This window comes from Argopecten irradians, chromosome 1 (assembly GCF_041381155.1).
Source record: "Argopecten irradians isolate NY chromosome 1, Ai_NY, whole genome shotgun sequence".
NCBI classification, from domain to species: Eukaryota; Metazoa; Mollusca; class Bivalvia; order Pectinida; family Pectinidae; genus Argopecten; species Argopecten irradians.
Window position 1 is genome coordinate 16,442,042 of NC_091134.1, and position 22,285 is coordinate 16,464,326.

General features: G+C 32.1%; 1 protein-coding gene across 2 annotated transcripts in view; it reads right to left on the reverse strand.

Annotated features, from left to right (window-relative positions):
* Positions 1-1,455: 1,455 nt before the first annotated feature.
* Positions 1,456-22,285, reverse strand: part of LOC138319065 (uncharacterized) — a 49,116-nt gene continuing 28,286 nt past the window's right edge. The window contains exons 28-56 of one of the 2 annotated variants that reach the window (XM_069261968.1): positions 22,146-22,281; positions 21,660-21,842; positions 20,391-20,556; positions 19,660-19,834; positions 19,050-19,196; positions 18,254-18,343; positions 17,764-17,870; positions 17,293-17,380; positions 16,847-16,993; positions 16,210-16,374; positions 15,712-15,810; positions 15,160-15,254; positions 14,809-14,956; positions 14,196-14,313; positions 13,594-13,795; positions 12,784-12,850; positions 12,342-12,503; positions 11,714-11,806; positions 11,098-11,274; positions 10,776-10,847; positions 10,448-10,558; positions 10,153-10,317; positions 9,446-9,736; positions 9,072-9,164; positions 8,539-8,724; positions 7,946-8,049; positions 7,485-7,603; positions 7,191-7,220; positions 1,456-6,182 (exon numbers count right to left, since the gene is read on the reverse strand). In XM_069261968.1, coding sequence (XP_069118069.1) covers positions 6,013-6,182; positions 7,191-7,220; positions 7,485-7,603; positions 7,946-8,049; positions 8,539-8,724; positions 9,072-9,164; positions 9,446-9,736; positions 10,153-10,317; positions 10,448-10,558; positions 10,776-10,847; positions 11,098-11,274; positions 11,714-11,806; positions 12,342-12,503; positions 12,784-12,850; positions 13,594-13,795; positions 14,196-14,313; positions 14,809-14,956; positions 15,160-15,254; positions 15,712-15,810; positions 16,210-16,374; positions 16,847-16,993; positions 17,293-17,380; positions 17,764-17,870; positions 18,254-18,343; positions 19,050-19,196; positions 19,660-19,834; positions 20,391-20,556; positions 21,660-21,842; positions 22,146-22,281 — 3,906 coding nt within the window. In that variant the 3' untranslated portion in view covers positions 1,456-6,012. The remainder of the gene's footprint in view (positions 6,183-7,190; positions 7,221-7,484; positions 7,604-7,945; positions 8,050-8,538; positions 8,725-9,071; positions 9,165-9,445; positions 9,737-10,152; positions 10,318-10,447; positions 10,559-10,775; positions 10,848-11,097; positions 11,275-11,713; positions 11,807-12,341; positions 12,504-12,783; positions 12,851-13,593; positions 13,796-14,195; positions 14,314-14,808; positions 14,957-15,159; positions 15,255-15,711; positions 15,811-16,209; positions 16,375-16,846; positions 16,994-17,292; positions 17,381-17,763; positions 17,871-18,253; positions 18,344-19,049; positions 19,197-19,659; positions 19,835-20,390; positions 20,557-21,659; positions 21,843-22,145; positions 22,282-22,285) is intronic. The other variant, XM_069261977.1, reaches the window with a different exon arrangement.

Here is a 22,285-nt window from a genome sequence, read left to right on the forward strand (position 1 = left end):
TCGTATTTGATCAGATTAGGGGATATTTTTGAAGAAAATTTAATAATAAAACCACAGAAATTGCGACGCCGTAAATCGTCCTCACCATGAAAACGCGAAATCACGACACCGTTAAACGTCCTTACCCATTAAAACGCGAAATTCTAACGCCGTAAAACGTTCTTAGTCATGAAAAAGCGAAATCACGACACCGTAAAACGTCCTTAGCCATTAAAACGCGAAATTGTAACGCCGTAAAACGTTCTTAGTTATGAAAAAGCGAAATTACGACGCAGTAAAACGTCCATATTCAGAAATTAAGTGGGACTGTAAGTGTCCTTAGTCCTGAAAACGCGTACTTAAATTCCACGAAAATAAATTGGTTAACATTATCACTACATCAGTCTGAAAATAAAATATCAAACCGTTCATGTAGTTTTCATGTATATATTGTGAATTGTGGATCGCTTCATTAATTTAATTGTATACATTTGACCGTGTCGTATAAAATTACCACGGGGTATACCTTTGATATTATTAAAATAACTTACGTGTGTGAAATAAATTCCACATTCAACAACCCCAAGTTATGTGACCTGTTTCTTCCACAATCAAATAATCGACATTTAAGAATGCCAAAATAGAATAACGTCATTTCCCGACATATGCAAATAATAATTATCATAAACAAATAGGCACTCATCAATATTCAAAAATATCAATTGCATCAAAAACATATTAATAACAAATCATTTTAATTATGGCCAACTATTCCATGCATTCCTATTTACCGAACGTCATTTTGAATTCAGATTTATTTTTAATTTTATTTTATTTGAATAAAAAACTTACTGTTGTCGAACTATATTCGACCAAGTGACATCTACTTCTCGCCAAATAATCATCAAACCAAGTTCAAGTCCTACTTAGGGATTTAATTCTACCGAAATTACATCCATTCTCCTCGCACGGCAAGATATAAAAACTAAACAAAAGACAATTATAAATTTTGAGTCGATAGTTTATGCTACGAATGGAAAAATATGAAAATAATCGACGCCGTCACATATTCGGTCTCAACATCTGGTTGTTCTGCAAGCAGTAACATGAAGTCATTCAATTATTGTTGACGTTAACAGTTTGTGACGTGACACTGAGAAAAAAGTTGATCGGGTCAAAGTTTAAAACCTCGCCGAAAGGTGTTATTTCACTAATGGAATATCAATGTATTTTTCCAACATCCAATGGTCTGAGAGTAGAATAACACGACGTATTGTGGTAGAAACCGTAGTGAGACGTGATTGGCTACTTTTTATTGTAGTGTTATCTACCGTTTGCTTACCTTTGTATGTTGCTGGAGGTCAAGGGTCACTGCTGTAGGTATCTTACACTGACCAAACGATTCTGTCACACGGTAAATTGTACCAACCAAGATGACTCTAAATACACTCACAAATAAACAACAGGACTAGAACAATTTGGACAGTATCATTTTGTTCCAATTAACAAGTGTATTTATTCAGGAATGTATTGCAGTTGACACATACATTATAAAGTTTGGTTTATTTATAAATTAAGTCACATAAACTCCAGATCAACAGCAACAAAATGACTGAGAATTTTATCACTAATTCTACCAAAAAATCGTTAGAACAATGAAAAAAAACCAACATTAAATAGAATGTAGAAATGCACATATGATATACCAATATATCAGTAAAATAAGAAATAAAAACTACCCTTAATAGACATTGATTAGAGTGAGTGATACAAATACCTTCTACATATTAATGAATAAGCAGGTAAATACTATCAGAGATCTGGACTTATTGTTCAAAATATGATTAAAGGCGTTTATAACCACATCATCATAAAAGTTAATCCTTCACACTTATAACACAATTTTTTTTCCAACTTTTATCTCGTAAGACTTATGGGGTCTTAACTGTGATGCTATCAAAACTATGTAAAGAGTGTAATATTAAAATCACTTTATATCTTTCTATTTCTTTCTGTTGTGCCTCATTCCATTGAAAGGATAATCTTATAACTTCTGTAAAACTTAAGTTATACTTCTATGATCGTTCTATCATAAAAAGATACTGATATGCTTATATCATAATTAATCATTTATAAGATATCATAATCATCTACATGAGAATCATTTCCTTCAGTGAACGACAAAATCATCTCACAATAAGAGTACTCATGAATAAGATGAAACATAAAACCTTGAAAATCACGATGCTGGAATTGGAATTAATAGCGGCGTGAAAATGCTTTTCTTTAAATCACATGATGTATTCAACACAAAATTGCAAATAGTGGCAAATCAAACAAGAGGCCCATGGGCCTTAACGGTCATCTTACTATTAGTACAATACAACATAGTCGTTTAAAGATTTTAGCCTATTTGATCCCTGTGACCTTGATTGAAGAACAAATTTGAACAAACTTGGTAGCCCTTCATCCCAGCATGTCTCAGGCCCAATATCAGGTCTCTAGGCCTCTAAATTATTCATAAGAAGTTATTTAAAGATTTTAGCCATTTTGACCCATGTGAACCTGAATGAAGTTCAAGGTCCTTCATTTGAACAAACTTGGTAGCCCTTCATCCTAGCACGCTGCAGGCCCAATATGAGTATTTTGGGCCTTTCGGTTCTTGAGAAGAAGACGTTTAAAGATTTAAGAGTATTTAACCCTTTGACCTTGAATGAAGGCCAAGGTCCTTCATTTGAACACACTTGGTAGCCCTTCACCCCAGCATGCTGCAGGCCCAATATGAGTATCCTTGGCCTTGGGTCAGATGACCTAAAAAGAGATTTCTATCAAACCGCGAACAATTTGAAAGATGACTTAGACTAGTAAATATATCCACGTTTATCATATATTTCATTCTTGGCAACAAAATTAACCAATTGTATAAAAAATCCGAGAAAAGAGAAAATATTTATATGCAATCACAATCAAACAAAATTGTAAATGTTAGCATATCGCGTTGCTTTTTTAAGATACCTCAACACATAAGTAAACATATATGAAGGAAACAATTAACAATATATATATATATATATAAACATGTTCTCATATTAAACATATCAAATCAAAATAAATCTAAATATTAACCCATGTACAGTAGTTAATCTATTTAATATGTTAATAACGATTTTGGACGGATATAGATATTAGAGTACGCAATTAATGGTTTCTGAAATAGGAAAAAATCTATAAAATTTAAAAAATAGAAAACACACCATTATTATTATATCTTAATCCTATAATGTTTGTATCGTTCATTATGTCCACCGTAAATCAAACATATAATTTCGAATTAAATATTCAGAATATTGAAATAGGTTCTTTATGATATATAACTTTAAACAAAGTTAAAATAGATTACATAAGATATTATTTTTAATTATGTAAACACTTATTAAATTTCCAAAACATATCTTTATATTTTTTCTTCAATCTACCATGAATGTTTCATAAAATAAATAGTGCATCACTCATATTTAAACTATGCGTTTCATTTAAAGGTGCTCCATCCCTGACAAATTGTATTTTTTCACTATCAAAAACAGGAGCAGACGATTTAGTGTTTTTCTTCAGTTACAAAAGTTACTTACTTTACACCATTACCACCATTGAAAAGTTTGAGCTTCTAATTTTACTTCAAGTTAAAAATATGAAAAATAATTAATTGCATTCCGAAAAAAATCCGTGTCACTATATCCTATATGGAAGGTAGTACTGATTGCGCATGCACCAAAGGCGAAATAAATTATTTTATATTATTTTTTGTGTTAATCAGACATATATATACATGATCAAACCCCAATTATTGTTCAACTGATATAATATCATTTATGCTTTGTCGGCGGTGGAGCATCTTTAACATTTATCATAATTCTGGCAACAACTTCTTTGATTATAAAGAAGTAACAAAACTTTCAACTACATCTATTATATTTTGATAAATAAAACAGATTACCATTCTACCATATTTGAAGTAACAATTGCATTCAAAATGTATCTGATCAGGTATATATATCAGCTAAAGCTGCTAGAGACTAGGAAGAAATCACAAGTTAAAGCACATGTACAAGGCGTCATATGAGTAAAATTATATACTGAAAACATTGGCACAAGTATGTCTATTTTTTTTAATTTTACTATATTTCTTCTTTGCAATGATCATGTGGAACTCATTCAATGTTCATTTATAATATAAATAAAATCATTTAATCTTGAGTAGACTTAAAGGGTGTAAGATATCACAATAATTAAGAAATAAACTATTTAATATCATTCAGGTAAAAGTAGTTAATTGAAAAATTATTTAAAATGATTAAAAAATAAATTTCATACAAATGTCAAAATTCATTAACTAAATCAACAACATTACAAAACAAAGACTATTTTTTTTAAATGACAAAACAACCATCAAATTGACAAGAATCAACCTCAATATAATAGTAGATGACTTGATTTACTAACGTTTATAATCTAGACCTTTACAATTATCTCTGCACATACCGGTATATACAATGACAATCATACACGATGCTTTTTGTATAATTACAACATTTACAATACGTTTCTAAGCTTCGTTTCTTTGACCATTAATAACCCAATGATGGATCAGATTTCACTCACTCAACTGAATGAATATTTTCGGAAGCTGCATATAGCAGCGATATGAGTAAAAATATAAAAAAAGTGTTTTGTCAAATGTCGTAAAGAGAGCGTAGATAAAAATTTACAACATTGAAAAACATTTTTATCATTTGTGTCTATAAGGCAGCAGTTGGATATATCACAGTATATGTTGAACTTGTCTGGAAAAGTGATATGTATCACATAAATGCGGTCTTCGTTACGAAGTTTGAACAACCAAGTTCGATTACGTCAACCTATATTTTACTGCTAGATAAATCAAATATACTACATATACATTGTAATACTAAATATATCAGCCTATTTACCTACCCCTTTGCTTTGATTGTATTGTTTAATTATATTGTTAACTTATTTTCGAATGAAATTAGAATAAGAGAACATTAATCTTCGCGAATAAATTGAAAATTTCTATTCATTGTAACTGTAAATTCTATCCGCCAAAAATTAGTCGATTGACATGATATCGTGCTTATGGAAAGTATATTTTTCACAAACAGTTTAGTATATATTAGCACGCATTTTTGGGTAACAATCACTAATATAACGATTTATTATCGAGAACAAACAGTAAAATCAACAAATCAAATAACGTACACTTATAACTACAATGTAATTGTATATAAAACAGAATTTTATAAATGTATATAAAACAGATATCTCATAAGAAAATTAAACTTATCCAATAGCTATATTGTACATACACAATAAGTTATATATTGTAAAAAGTATGAGATGTTATATCTTGTGTAAGAATATTTAAGTAACATGTCTAGCAAATAATAAAAGTGTCAGTGATGAGTCAGGAATTTCATAATAACTAGGCAATAAATAAAAATTTTTTTTAAATGATTTTACAAACTTAACAATGTTTTGAATAACACAATTGTAACTAAGATTATCGGTATAAACAATGTCCCTTTTTGACTTACACAGTTCATATGTATAAATATATTTGATGATTAAATAGAGCAATTACATTTACCACACATACGTACTAACATTTAATAATTATTTTTATCGTAACGAAGTTTTGATCAATAACATGAGGTAGCATAAGGACGGACACAGATATTGGATTTGTACAAAACAAGAAAGTGACTATCAATTTTACCCTAGTATTCCATCCTGATTTTACATTCATGGCAATCTATACCTATCAAAGTATTTATACCGTGACTATTACATTAACTTAAGTTTTTTTATGACATTTAATCTTGATTTTTGGATTTTTAACATTGCTTGCCCAATCTCTTAACTCTACAGTGATCGTAAGATTTCATTTGTGAATTACAGGGTAATCATCTTATCATTATCTAACATTCTACTGTTTTTAACTTTCCATCTCGAACTTTACATCACACTACATGCTTGACTGGTCTGCCTCTTCAGTTTTCCCGACTTGGAGCCTCCCGTCTCTCTCATCCGGAACAGTTTTGGCTTAGCTGGTTCTTTAGTTTCCCTCCGACTGGTTGCTTGGCTGGATGTTTGCTCGGCCTCTTGTTCAGGTTGGGTCAAAACAGCTGTTATAGAAACCAGGAAAATCACGTGAGTATATATATCAAAAGTCAACATAGTTGTCATGGAAGCCAATGGAATCGTATCACCAAATACATGATCTTAAATAAGATATTTATATAGTCATCATCTGTCTTCCTGAGGTTCAAAATACAATGTAGAGCAACAAAACACACCTAGCGTTACAGGTGTTGAAATCTAGGAACTGTTAATGGGTCTTAGATCTTAAAACTACAAAACTCTTGAGTAGCAGATACATTGAAAAAGAATTTAAGGGAGGAAGAGAAAAACATTTTTAGTGATTACATTGCTAAAGGTTCGTTGTAGTTGAATTAATTTAATAATTACTGTAATCTGAGTAATTAACCTTAAGTTATTCGATGATGTCTAAAATTCGTGTTACTTTAAAAATGACCAAGTATATAAAAAAATGTGTGTAAACATGCAACTGAATACAACTAATTTGACTCTGCCTCTTGTTTTAGAGAAAATATATTTAGATATTTTCCTAGCTTCATGCAAACATGCAAACAATCAACCAAACAAGTATACCAATGATTAGCAATGTATTATATAATAATGTACATGCATTGAATAAGTGGATTTTATCCGTGTAAAGTGATAATCTGGTACATATGTACCATGATCAATCTAATAAGCGCCCACATGTATTTTTAAGTTTTGTTACGTTAGTTTAGGCTATCTACTATTATGATTATCAAGAATATATATACTATATAAGGCAATAAAATTGAATTTATAGAAACACAGATATCATATGTAAAATACATACATCTAAACATTGATGTTGATAAATTAATTTAATGAATTACTATACTGTAACTAAATCAACAGCGCACGACGCTCATGAGGGTTGATTACGGTATTTTGGCATTATATGTAGCGATGCATTTAAGGAAAGCATTTATGGTAATGTATACTCGGTGCGTTTCAATTACTAGCTCATTATCAACACTAATGACATTCGCATTTGTCTAACTATAAAGACTTACCATCTGAGCTATCTCTCGCGTTAAAAACAGCTGATCAAACATTTACAAAATCAATATTAGTAAGAAAAATAAACATACACCAGGAAATGTAATGACTATTTTGCCATATTCAAATCTAATTTTCATTGAAAAGGAGGAATACGTTTTCTTAAAAAAATACTGTTTAGCCCCAGAAAATCTAAAGAACATTTTGTAACGTAATAACTATGCAAATGTATGGTTTAGTATCATGTAAAGTTGAAGAAAGAACATGTATCTTAATTCTTAGATATAAAGCTAAATGAGAAGTCTTACCTTTGCCAGGGTCCTCGTGGGGCATGAGAAGTTGTTGGTATAGTTTCTCCGTCTTACTGCCGCTCTGGCTACGATGTTTATCACAAAGCCAGAGAGTCTTTCCATTCAGCATGTGGCATCTGGAAAAAGGACAAAAACATCTATAACCAAAAACGCAAAAAAATGTTATCTCTAACAACAAACAACATTTAAATGCGACTAACACGGTATGTTTGGAGTATTTTCTGTTAAGGATATCGTGAGTGTGATGGGTGACGGCGAAGATAATGGTACCAAAATTATTTTTTATGTTATTTACATATGTGCGTAGAATAAAAGTATAAATGAGTTAATAATGGCAATGGTTATAATAAAGGTTGTTTGAGGGAATTAAAATGATGATGACGAAGAAGATGACGACGACTCCATCACCAATGATGATAAGTAACGATGACTACTATTGTGATGTGGAAATGACTTACCTCTTCAGCCCTCCTGCAGTCTTATCCTGGTCAATGTCCATTACACTACCCCTAACCTCTACATATTCGTCCTGGAACTCATTCTTGTTTAGATCTGTCGCGATCTGTTGTTAGATAATATGTCACCATTTGGTAAAATGCATGACTTAATAAGTAATTATTGTATTTCTTTTATTCTTTAGAACTTGGATATTATCGTCTGAACTTATTTTACTACTTTGTAAATAATGGAATTCTGATAGTCTATGCCATAACACAACAACGTTCACCCGTATACGTATATTTTCATTTATTTTCAACTTCAATTTCAAACATTTGTTTTGACAAATTCCAAAGAGATTAGATAGCAGCGAACCTAGATATTTTCCTATAAACACATTTGACATTAATATACAGATTCCAATTTTTATCCTATAAGGAAGAGACTCATATTTATATCAATAACAAGTATATGACTGTTGTAAGACTTTCGACATCAAAATGCGATAATACTGCTTTAAACAGTCATTATAAAATTACTGAATTTTGTTAACGTTAAATTTATATTATCTAAATGAAGAAATTAACATAATGGGTTGGACATTTTTTCTTACCGTTTGTAGTTTGGCCTGTAAAGTCTGACCTTCTGGGGTGTTCAGACTCGCCATATTAATGCTGAGATTATTGAGGATGGCAAACATCCTGGCCATATAAGGAGCCATAGAATTTAGCCACTGTTCCTCTTCTTCCTTTCCAGCATGTTCAGGGGATGGGAGAGTAGCGTCTACTGTATGCCAACCCTAGTAAACGAAAAAACCCAAATCATATTCGCAATACGAATCATTTGTAGCTTGTTGTATGTCAATCAAATTATCTTCTGAAACATGGACAAGAAAATTATCTTCTGAAACATGGACAAGAAAGAATGCTCAGAACATTATAACGACAGGACTAAGTGTATGATTATATCTAATCTTACGAAATAGCAATTTTAATATAAGATGATCCTTACATTATACGTAACTGGCACTAACAGACAATCACTTCATTTCATTTGAATGCAGATTCTTCGAAGCAGTCACTAAGTCAGTGCTTCTTTGAAAATTTTGAATCCATGCAATAAGTTGCATAAAAGAAGATACCTTACCTCTTCATGTTCACACAGTAATCTGTAACAGTATTTAGATTTCCATTTAGTTTCTTCTTCTTCTTCCTCTTCTTCGTCTTCTTCTTCTTTTTTCTAAAATGATAGATGAATAGACAACGTAAGACAGATCAAGAAAGACCAAAAACAAGCTCAATAACCTAAACGGTTACCAATGTACATGTTGCTGTACATTCTAACATTTTTACATCCTTGGCCAATGTAAACTTAAAATATCAAATTCAAACATTTTGTAATAAAAAAATAATAAGCACTTTTCATTTAAAATATCCTCACCACGAGCCGTTTTAGAAATATTAATTGCAACCATTATGTATAACCTTTAAAGAACTGCTGGATGTATATTATAAACCAACCTCTGCTTCTGTTTTCTCTGCGTCTTCTCCACCCGCTCCCTTTGCAGCTGCTGCCGCCTTCAGAGCCATTTTCATTCTGGCCATTTTTTCTTGTTTTTCTTTGTCTTTGGCTTCCGCCTCTTTGCGTTGTTCATCTGTCAGCTTTTCTTCCACTTTCTTTTCTTCTGGAGGTGGCGCTTCCTCCTCCACCAAGTCGAGAACAATCAGACGTGGGTAATGACCGCTGTACATTGCCTCAGCATAGCCGACTAAATGTCTAAGGAACTGCCGCTGGGATAACTCTAGTACCTCCTGTGCATAAAAATGTATAGTTTAATGTCATGTCCTTGCGAAGCCAAGTTCATTATAGGATGGCTTTAAATGTACTTGAAAAAAATTGAGCTTACAGATTAGGAAAAGATAATAATCTAGAAGAACCATGGACAAATGACAGAACATTTGTGTTAACAAGTTAACAGATAAAACAACATTTGACTATGAAATCACCTAACTTCAAATATGTAAATAAATTAAAAAATAGGGAACTAAAATATACGCAAAACATCGAAATGGACGAGAACTTGACGGTATAGGATGCAAAGACACAGGACAGGATGACATGGATAAGAGTGACACTGTAGGGCTGTATTATCCATTTTGTTCAGGTCAGGGACATACAAATGCTCTTATCCAATGTAAGTGTTCATAACAATATTTTTCTGACATACCTGGAAAGCCACTTTCTGTTGATCCTCTCCTTTCTTGCCCTCGTCTTCGTTTGAATTGACCTTGACCTTGGACTTGACCTCCTTCAACAATATGTCACATGCTTCACTGGTTTCATGCTGGAAGTTCACTTTAACACTCTGATGCCCAACAGCAAGCATGCCAATCTAAAAAATGAATGAAAATTTGACCTTGACATTTCATCAATTTAGAAATTTCCTCTATGACCCTAAACTTTATTCATGAAAGTCTCTCTCTCTGTAATATCTGACCTCTAACCTCAGACAACTGACTCACCTCTGACCTTTCCCATTGGTATCCTGTACCAACCACCGCAAGTATAATTGGCAGACGAAGCTGACACAAAGCGAAACGGAACTCCATTTGGCAGTTCGTGGAATTGGCATACTGGAAGTAAATTATTAAGAAAAATTAAGTTTCAGGTTCAAATCTACAAAATATTGTTGCTGCTTCAATTTTATTACTAAAGATTGTTTTTAATTTTCATTTATTACAAAGTATGACTTAAGACACGTTTTGCTACATACATCTGTTGATAATCAAATAATTACATATTCATTTTCTATACACATTTTAATTTCAATCTTATTTGTTTTAAGCTTACCTCATCAGATACACAGGCCACAACAACTTGAGCCTTCCTTAATCCCCCTGCAATGTCCTCAAACAAGCCTCCCTTTAAAAACAAACACATTTGTATCGTTTCAGAAACGTTCTAAAAAGAAAATTTAAATCACATAAAAATATAAAAGTTAATAAGTCATTTTTGAAATAAGGATCTTTAATGAAGAACTGGCTTAAACTTTCATTTTATATATAGATTCTCAAAGAATAATGACCTTTCCAAAATAATTAATACTGCATTATAATAGTATTAATCATGAATTCTTTTAACTTCAAAAACATTCATAGTTGTATAAACTTACCCCTCCAACACGTTCTATATCAAGCCAGCAAGGAATTCCTTTACTTTCCAGGAAAGTTTTGATTTTTCGCGGATCACCCCAACCGAGCGCTCCTTCCTTCCTGCGGCTGCCCCTGTCAATTGCATCGTGGGAGTTTGACCAACAGTAGCTTACAAAACAGGCCGGTTGATCTTCAACCTAAGATGACAAAACGATGAAAGATCAGGTAGGCAAGTTTCATGAATTAATTTCAGGAAATAAATATAGACGCTGATTTTGCTATTTAGACATTACCTTACGTTTGAATACCTTCACGAACATGTTTATTTCAATAAAATATTTCATTCGGTCGAAACTCTTTCACTTCACCTTTAGTAAGTTGAATATTTTCCTATCTCAGAGCTTTAACATATTTCTCTAGCTTTAAAAGATTTAAATGTTTTTTTTTTTAATTTTTTTATTAAAAGCATTAAAAGAAATCGTGAACTACATTCCCTGAACACACAATAATGACGAGTTTGTTTAACGGTTCAAGTCACAGCTTGAATAATCATGCCATAAACTTAATGTTTGCAAAATGATACGGGATATTTATTGCATATGTGGTATAATGTACACTATGACAAAGCTTACATACCACTGTCTTTTTTGAAATTTTTCTTTTTATAGCTTCTTTCAGTTCCGCAAGCTTGCTTTTGTAGACTTTTGGGTCCTGCATCTTGATATAAACCTTTCATTAAAAAAAATTATGTTTTAAATCATATGGACAATACGCATGGGTGTAACGGTAAAATGCACTAATTACATCAGGTTATGTTTTATCATTTTATTATTATATGAACAATGCATATCTCAGCTATCAATTAGACTCGATATTCTTTCTATTTCCTTGTGTAAATAAAGTAGCCAGTATGATTAAATCAAAATAAAGGTACTTATTTTACACCATTATAACCATTGAAAAGTTTGAGCTTCTTATTTTAATTCAAGATGAAAATATCAACAATAATAATTTGCGTCCTGGAAAAAAGTCCATTGCACAATGCCCTATTTGAAATAAAGTACTGATTGTGCATCCACGAAAAGCAAAACAAGTTGTTTTTATATTGTTTTTGTGTTAATTAGACATATTTTACATGCATTAACAGTAATTCTAGTGAAAGATATGAGAATCATTTATGCTCTGTGGAGCATCTTTAACTAAATGAATTGTACAGAATTATACGCGTACGTTCACAGTATTCAGAGGTCAACTACTATCCTACCTCGTCATTAAGTGTTATATAGATGTTAGTATCCTTCCACTTCAGTCCGTTACCAAGAGCTACAAGTACAATAGGCTTACGCAGGGTCTCCTTCACAAAGATGATGATGTTTCGGCAAGCCTCTGTTTCACACATCTCATCAGATATTCCGATTAAAACAACCTGTTTAAAACACCCAGTGCTTTCAATACTTTGATTTCTTAACGGTATACATTATCACCGATTTCTAAATAGTATAAAAGATAACTGAAACAAAACTATGTTGTGACCTTTGTATTCAGAATAAATTTTCTTCAATCTGAGCAGATGATCATTTTCTTAATGACAAACAAATCAAACAAAATAAGTCAATGTAAAACTCCTTTCTGTGAAATCTCTAAAGCAATTGAAGGTTAACAGCATATACTACAAATCTTCCCATACAAAACAGATAAGAACAAACCTTGGCTGTCTTCATGGTGAGGGTGAGTGCCGACATATCGGCGGTCTCTGGATTGTCACAGAAGGACCTGCATGTACAACCGACATATTTGTTAGCAATTATTATTTTTTGGAGAGTCATCTATAAATGATGATTTTTCATGTCTTTAGACGTGACACGGGAATATAAATCTAAGGGGTAAGATGAAAAACATAAAGTTTGATGAGAATAAGACATCTTCCTAATTTCAGGCTATTTTACTTGCTTTTTGCAAGTAGATATACCAGAATAGCAAGTGAAAAAATATGCACTTGCATATTTTAGTAAGTGGGTTTTATTATGCACAACTGTAAAAATGACAAAATGATTTTGAAAAATTGTTTTAATGGAAAATATGGGGACACAGTTCTTATAATAATGTTGTTGATATACCTATACACTTCACACCATCATGGAAAAATAAATGATTTTATATATGACAAAATAGTAATTTGAATACAAATATTTAATTACAAGTAAAAATATATTTCAGCAAGTACAAATTTAGGGCACTTGCTAATTTTAGCAAGTGACAAAAAATGTAAAATTCGAGCCCTGATCTTTCCCCAAGGGTGGATGTCTACTCTTTCTCACTCCACTAGAAGTGCATAAATGTTTTTTCTCGTACTCTGTTTGCTTTCTATGTCTTTACTGTAGACCCTAAAGTAAATTGTACAGAATTTGCTGTCTTTAATGTGGCACTGTTTGCTTGTCAATCTTGTTTTCTGTGGTTTTCTTGGCCTGGGTAAATATTTCCAGATGTTTGTAAAATATTGTTTAACATAAACTCACACATTGTATCCAGCATTTCGTAAGTCCTCCATCACAGTACCAGGGTGGATAAGTTTGCCCTCATCTTGCAGGGAGGGAACATTTCTCTTACTGTAGACAAACATCACATTGACCTTGACCCCCTCACCAAGGTCATGAAGTTCTTGGACACTGCGACGCAAGTGATTGTCAAGGTCAACATTTCTGTCGGGAGGTAAACCATCTAAAGAAAGGATTTAATGTCAAATATTAGAATTATGCTTGAAGCTTTTCCACAATCTGTCGCCAAGTCTGTTATTCTTTCAGTATTTTGAATGTTTTTTTTTATTTCATTCTTCTTTTGATGATCAAAAAGGTCAACAAATATTTTCTTTCAATTATATAGGCCAAGGTACACTTCAAAAGTCCCTTAATTTTGAATACATTACTAAATTCTACTACAAAATGTACTATCAATACTGCCAAATTGTTAAATTATGGAAAAGAATAAAAATAACAATTTATAATATAAGCAGTGTTATTTCTGTCGTAGGGAAAATAACAATTAAAATACATGAACTTTACATACAATTTACCATACATTTCTAGTATAATCAGTGCTTTTTAAGGTAGGTTGTACTCACTCTGTAATTCTGAGATGGATAAGACGTGGAACAGCTTGTCACACTGAAGGAAGGGCGCCTTCAATTCAGCGGCTCTGTGTATCTTTGTAGCAGAGAACATGCTCGGCTCACTCAGGTGCTAGTAGGACAAATACAAGTGTAAGTGTATACAAATTTGATGAATACGTATTACAGATCAATTAACACAAGCTTTCTCATTCAGTTGCTGGAAGGAAAAATTCAAAGTGTATACAACTTTGATGAACATACATTCAAGCTTTCTCACTCATGTGCTGGCAAGCAAGAGCATTAAATTTTGAAGACTATATCTGAAGTAAATGTTTGTGTACCATTTGAACTTACTTGCGTTATGACAAGCAAAATTCAAATGTAATGGCCATCAATATTCTAAATAATATTTCAAGAAAAAAGTCACGTCCGCTTAATTTGCGTGCTGGTTGACAAAATCCAAATGCATGGCTTTACGAAAGTTTACACATTGAAAAACTATATATATCAGACATATTGTTAATCGATAAAATAACCATACTTTTTTGAATACTGTTAATATTTGATTTGTTCCTTAGATATCTTTTTTTTTTAATTTGGTCCAAAACACGACTATCACACTTACCATGTTCTGACATTCCATACAAGGGATTTGGAAATCATACTGCACTCCACTATAGGCATCAGTGATAAGCGTCTCAAATACCTCGTGTACCAAAAAGATAATGTTCTCTGGACGGAAACCCTGGGCCTTAACCAACACGCTTCCAGAGCTATGAATATACAAACGTTGTGAATACAATAAAAATGACTCCACAAAACATTAATACATAGTTGTTAAAAGTGATTACTTCAATAATCAATTGAGCCAATTATGTTTTCATTTCATCATGATAAATAAAAGCAAAATACTTGATCTGATCTTAAATGATAACACAATAAGAATCTTGATGGTTTAAAAAATATACAAATGTACCTGTCTTGAAGAACCACAGCTATATGGTTGTTCTTCTTCAGAAACATGCCTTTCTTCCAAAGGATTCCTTTCTCAGCAAACTGATGCAGTCGCACCTAATGTTAAAGTTATCAAGAATAACTATATAATTATTCAATAGCTGATTGCGTGTATGTATTCTGTTTGTATTTTGTATACCTGATTATCTCCATTGATAAACTCTTTCTTCTTTGCATAGTTCTTCTGACATTATAGTGGAACAATGTTAATAACCGAAAGGAGAAGAGCGAATTCTTTATTATATATTTTATTATAAAATTGATATATATTTTATAATAAAATTAATGTATATATATTATAATAAAATTAATATATATTTAATTATATACTTTGTATATGATTGTATAATAATGTATTTTATAGTATAATTAATTTATATTTTATAGTATGATTATATATTTGCTACATTGTTAAGGTTTCTTTGTATATGTAATAAACTTTAACTCCGTAAATGTGTTCCTCTCAAACATATATTAAACTTGATGTGCACAGAATTGAAATGATGACACGTACCTGTGCCCTGTTGAAGAGGCCAGCTGGCAGATACTCAAAGCTATAGACCATTTTCCCTTCTTTAATATCAGACCCTTCATCAAGAGTAGGCCAGTTGTACTGAAAAATGTATTTATTAAACAACTCAATGACAAATATTTTACAAAATAACCATCTAAGAATAGTCCATGTTTATTATGCCGCTACCATTTGTCCAAAAATATGAAAATCACATTCTTAGAGTATTCTTCATACAGTTTATTTCTTCTGTTTGTTTTAAATGCATATTCCAAAATTCCACAAACACAAAGTTTCAGTAAATTTTTAGAAAAAAACAACAAAATTCATTCAAAATTCTAAAATTTTCTTATTAAGATAACCATGCAATCATTACTATTTTCATTGTTAACTATTTTCACGTTTAGATTTATAAATGTGAATGAAGTAAAAATGAGAGAGAAAAAAGACACACTTGTAATGAATACGAATGAATACATAAAATTCATGTTAATATGATACCTTTTGTTCTGTGTTTGGCAGCAGGCAAGGAACAAGATTGGCTGGTTCATCCTTAAGGGGAAAGGTCAAATCAAACTCCTCTGTCAGTCTCAGCAACCATGGGTGGACATCAGCCGGATAATCCTTCCAAACAACAGCCATGTCTTTGTGGAAGAGCTTTCCATCCTGCAACAAGGGAGATAACTATCGTTTAATGGAGGTAAAGTTTTTACAAAGGAGATTGAATATTGGTAATACCTTTAAATACTTAGATAATTATGTATCTTATTTTACTTTTACAAGGAAGAACTCTATCACATATACATTGTAGAATCAGTTACAATATCCAAAGGGAGATAACTACATTGTAGAATCAGTTACAATATCCAAAGGGAGATAACTACACTGATACACTACATTGGTACATAAATAAAGTCCCTCCTTTGTAATTATTCAAACCTCTTAAATACAACACCGAGCATCAGTAACAAGCACAAATAAAGAAGTAGCCATCCTCCTCTGGATTGTGCATAGAGGTTTATTCACCGTATTGTCGTAAAGAGAGAAAACTCTTTCCCTGGGGAAAAATACCTGCATGGCATATCGTCTTGGTATCACAAATATTTAGGGTGAGAATTTGCTATTTATGATATCTTACCTGAGTCGGTCCTGCGTGGACGGTCACAATACAAGCCATGACATCAACTATCCACTGTGGGTATATGACTACATGGCCACGAAGAAATTCAGTGTTGAAGAACTGAAGTGAACCAAGATCATGAAGGAACTGCACGGCTTGTACAAGCTATAAAAAAACAGAAAAATTAAAAAAATATATATAAAGATTTGGTAAATATGCCACTTATATACAAAATATACATCTTAAATGATCATTCGTTAATATGAAATATAAAATTATGACACAAATTCAATTTAAAGTTTGCTTCAAACTAATTGAAATGATTATATATGAATAATGAAGGTTTATTTTGCTTTTGTATGAATATCGTTATCATAAAAACTTTAATAAAAATTTAAAAAAAAACCGATCAACAACAAAAACATCCATAATTAAATGTCATATAATATGCAGAACATGCATACCTCTTGGCCATCAACGATGCCACAAGTTGAGGCAATATCCTCAACACCCTTCCACTTAATCAAGTCCAACTGTTCTTCTTTTCTTTTCCTGAAATAATTTGATAAGAATACTGCAATGGGTATTTTAGTGCAACACCTACATTACTTGAGATTTCATACTTGGGCCATGGGTTTAACAAGGTGAGGCTGTAGGTCATTTACCAAATTAGGTCACTGTGACTTTATTTTGACCTTTGATTTCAAACATCTGCCTCTGTGGATGAACGTACTGTTTAATTGGTCCGACTAGTTGAGATTATATCCTTCTGAACCATTCTTTTCTCCAACATTTTGACGGTTAAACTAGATAAAAAAAGCGTCGACGATTGTTCATGCCAACTTGTAATAGCATTTCAATGAGGGATATCATGCCTTGGGTCATATTCTTTAAAATTATTTAATGCAGTATTTACTTATGATCAATACACTTACTGGATAACTCTTTGTTCCAGAGTTAGCCAAGCTTCGGGAATCCTTTCACCCATGTACTTTTGCTGCAGGGTTAAGTTCACTAGATATTCTTTTAGATCTACAATACCCTAAAATGACAGTACAAAAATTAAAACAAATGAAATGTTGAGTGTCATATAGCTGTTGTATGTAAATTTAAAGTATTTCACACTTTCACAGTTATATAGTACACCAAAAGTGAATTAAAGCTCAAATACATACATACATTGTATAATAATAGATATTTTAGACAAAATTTCCAATGCAAGAATGAAAGGTGCAAATGAAGCCAAAGGTCATAAATATTATCAAAATCTTGCGGTGTTTCTAATGAAAATACTTTTCAAGGTAGTAAAAGATACATAAAAAATTGTTTTAATAGATATAATATCGTAGCAGACAATTACCTTGAAAGGGAAAAAGTAACTTTCTAGATAATATATTTCATTAATATTTCCATACAATGACTTACCTCCCCTGTGTAAGAACTCACGAAGAAGAAGCTAGCAATTTGAGGATACTTCCTCTTCAATTCCTCTTGTGGAATCTTGGATTTCTCAACCTTTAAAAAACAAATTACATTTAACCTTGTGTACAAGGGTTTTAAACATATATTTGATAAACATGACTAGGACATAATAAACAGATTATCATGTTGTATTTCATTTCTAAACACAGTGCACACATTGTACTTGTCACACGAACCATCATACATAGAACTTTCACTGGCTGTGTGACTTTCATCATTTCATAAAATATGCTATACATGACTTGCAAAAAAGATGTCATTTTACTATATTCATCTAAATAAGTGTGCTTAATAATATATATTTATTTCTAACACGTGGTAAGTTTCACTCATAATACTATTTTCTTCCCCTTTTTAATTTCTCTCTTTTTGTACAGGTACCGTTTATCAAATATGCACCACCGGTACCGCGGACAGAGCATAAAAAATACTTATAAAAATACTTATCATCTGCAAACAAATGATGTCTAATTGTGTAAATATATGTTTAACTTGCACAAAGCTACACATAAAATGTTTTGTTTTGCTTTTGGTGCATATGCAATCAGTACTTCATTTTCTATATAGGGCATTTGTGCTGTAAAGTGGGTATTCTATGAAAGTAATTGTGTTAAGTAAGTAACTTTTGCAACTGAAGAAAAATACCATTTGTCAGCGGTGTAGCATCTTTAAAAGAAAATTATTTATTTGATGAACAGCACATGACAACGGACAAAACATTATGGCTAAAAACCATTACCTTGTCACAATGAGTTCCAACGATGATGATTGGAGCTTTGGGAGCATGGCAAACCACGGAATTGAGCCAGAAATCCAATCCTGCATGTTCATATCCTAGTCGGATGTTCCACAGAAGAAGATAAACAGCACGGTTTGACAGGAAAAACTGTAAAAACAATATTACAAATGTCTCATTCAGTGAATGATATATCCACATAGATATTAATACCGGTAGCTTTAATTATATAAATGATTTTTTTTCTATTATTTGACCAAAGTGTGCATCTTTTCCGGTGCAATTGAACTGCATCATGTCAATCATAATTAAGCATGTATACATCAAGGCTAACACTAAATTGTAACTTTATATATAACTAAATGTTTACAAAGTATACGAAAAAACATAGGTTTCAGAGGGGAAAATGAAGCAGGTTCAGAACACATTTTTGTCACCTTTAGGCTCGTTTACAAGTAACAGGTACTACTAAAATCGTTTCTTTCACACTTTACAAAAACTTACAAAAGTCCTTTTTGACCTTTGTGTAATATTGACCAGAACACATAAGAGTTATTAAGGGAGATAATTTAAATGATAAAACAAATACGATTTTGTGTAGAACAGTACGTACCTGGTGAGTGTTGTAATAGACGGTCTGACCTGCGAAGTCCCACACATTGAAGGTCAGCGTCTCATCCTTAGTCTTGGTTCTCACTGTCCAGTCTGTGATACTGATGCCATCTGTGATCTGTTCTCCATAGTCCTGGTAGTAACTTGGTCTGGAGGCAATCAGTGTCCTCACAAGACTGGACAAAACAAAAAAAGGTTATCAAAAATTTGCATATTCCGTATTTGCATAATGCAGATTTATCTAGCCTTGTAGATATATAAGTATTGATAGTGATCATGATATCATGATATTGTGAGCACAAATTATGAAAAAAATATGACGTTGCACCCATAAAACAGGACTTAACAGTATTTAGCAGCAAGCGAATATAATATGCAAATACAAAATTAACAAAAATAGAAAATTGTTTTCAAAACGTATACAGGGGTGAGATGGCTAGGTAGGGACTGTAACATAGCTAGCGGAAGTTGACATCATGAGATGACGAATAATTCATTTTAAACAGACCTTAAATTTAATATCCAATTAAATAATTAAAATAAAACCAAGCTGTTTTTTTGTAAGCAGGTTCTATATGTAATATAAAGATATCTGTTAATTTTGTCAATATCATATTTTACTGACCTGTTTAAACAGAATATCTGAAGTTTACTTGATCAAAAATAAGATAAAAAATTTAAGCTAACTACATCAGAAAGATATGTACCGCTACCCTCAGCCTGCAGACCTACCTCGTTTTGCCAGCACCACCCAATCCCACCATCATCAGCTTGGTCCGTCTACACTGGACTGAACCAGACAGAAGACGTTTTAGGTATCCAAACACGGCATTGAATCCTCTTGCCACCACTTCTTTAGGGGGAGTCTTCAATGTAGGGCAGTACTTCAGGTTGATTTCTGAAATTTTAATAAATAATGATGTCAAACATGATCTCAAATCGTGAATGTTATTTCAAAGAAAAAGATGAATACTTTTCTTCAACTAAACCCATTTTTTCTCTTTATTTGGTAACCTTAAGTTGATTTTAGAAAAAAAAACTTTTCAAACATATTTTGAAGAGATCATAGTCTTAAAAAATCTATAGCCAATTTTGCGATTTGAACTAAAAACAAGAAATTTATATTTATTCAATGTTCGCGAATATAGCTTTAAGAGTATTTACATGTATATGTATGAAAAAATAACATGGTAAAAATGATAAAACTTTGCCACAAGGCCTTCTGTCTTCATAGGTGTCTGTATTTATATATGTATATCTATGTATGTTTTAATTATTTATCAATAAATCGCAGATCAAATGTTTGAGATCATAGAAATGCTCCGCAAATCGTGAATATTATCACTATAAATGTGTATATTTTGGCAGTAACCTTATCTAAACACATTTTCCTTGTGTTACAAACGTTAAGTCTACATGAATTAAAATAGGGCATGGATGACAGGATAAATTAGGATGGGGATTCGTAACACTTTTTCATGGTAAGTAAATAAAACCCCAAATAAGAAGAAATATACAATATGTACAGAATATCGTTTTCTGCCGTCTGTGGGTAATTCCTGCATATAGAGAATTTCTAAATTATATGATGTTATTGCTTTATATTTCATAATTTTTGACGTTTTCTTTATTTTTTCTGAACAACAATCCCGCAGAAAATCGGTCATTGCGTTGCGATTGTAAACAACCAGGCTTTAGTCGGCCGATTTTCCGTGAATTAATCCATTTTATGATTATACATGCATCTGGTACGTATTTATTTCAATCTTTGTTGTCTTTTTAATACATTATATTTCTTTTCAATGCTTTTATTATAATTATCCCGATATATACTTTGCTAAACCGGTGAGTAAAACTTCCGATTTTCACAAATCACGACGTATTATGCAATAACGTCGTCTGTTTTTGTTTTCGTCCACATATAAGTCGCACAGGTGTATTGGTTGCAATCCCGATTTTCAGGGGGAAAGGTAGCGACTTATACTCCGAAAAATACGGTACCTTTCATTGGTAGTTCTCCAACACTGCTGCTTAGACTTTCCAGGTATGGGTTGTTGGAAACATCAAGACTAGTCAGAGATTTCAACTCCTTCATATCATCCGGAATCTGCTTTAACCCATGAAAAGACAACTCCAATCTCTCCAAACTGGTCAGTTTAAAAATAACACGTGGAACGCCTCCAGCTGTAAACAATTAACAATATTAACAATTAATTGTTTGCGCATCTTTTATATCTACTTTTTCTATCAAAAAATTGTAGGAGATATTCTAGGTTGCACTATACATATTTATTAACAATCTTAGAAATATATTTGATTTGAGGATTTCGTTAAATAGAATATAAATATGAACACAATGGACAAAAAGTGATGACTAATATATTCTGACTTGGGAGATGTTTCAAAACGTGGTGTCTGAAGACTTTAATATTAGAGCTCTCAATATATACTTATACTAGCGTAGGCTTTGCTACCACTGAAACTTACTTGCAGTGAAATCCAGATCCTTAACACCGAACCTCGGATACATGCTGAAGAGGAGGGTATTCATTTCAAGAAGTTCTTCTTTCTCTAGCGTGCCTGAGGCATCCTTGTCTACTTTACTGAACAACTCAAACTGTTCCTGT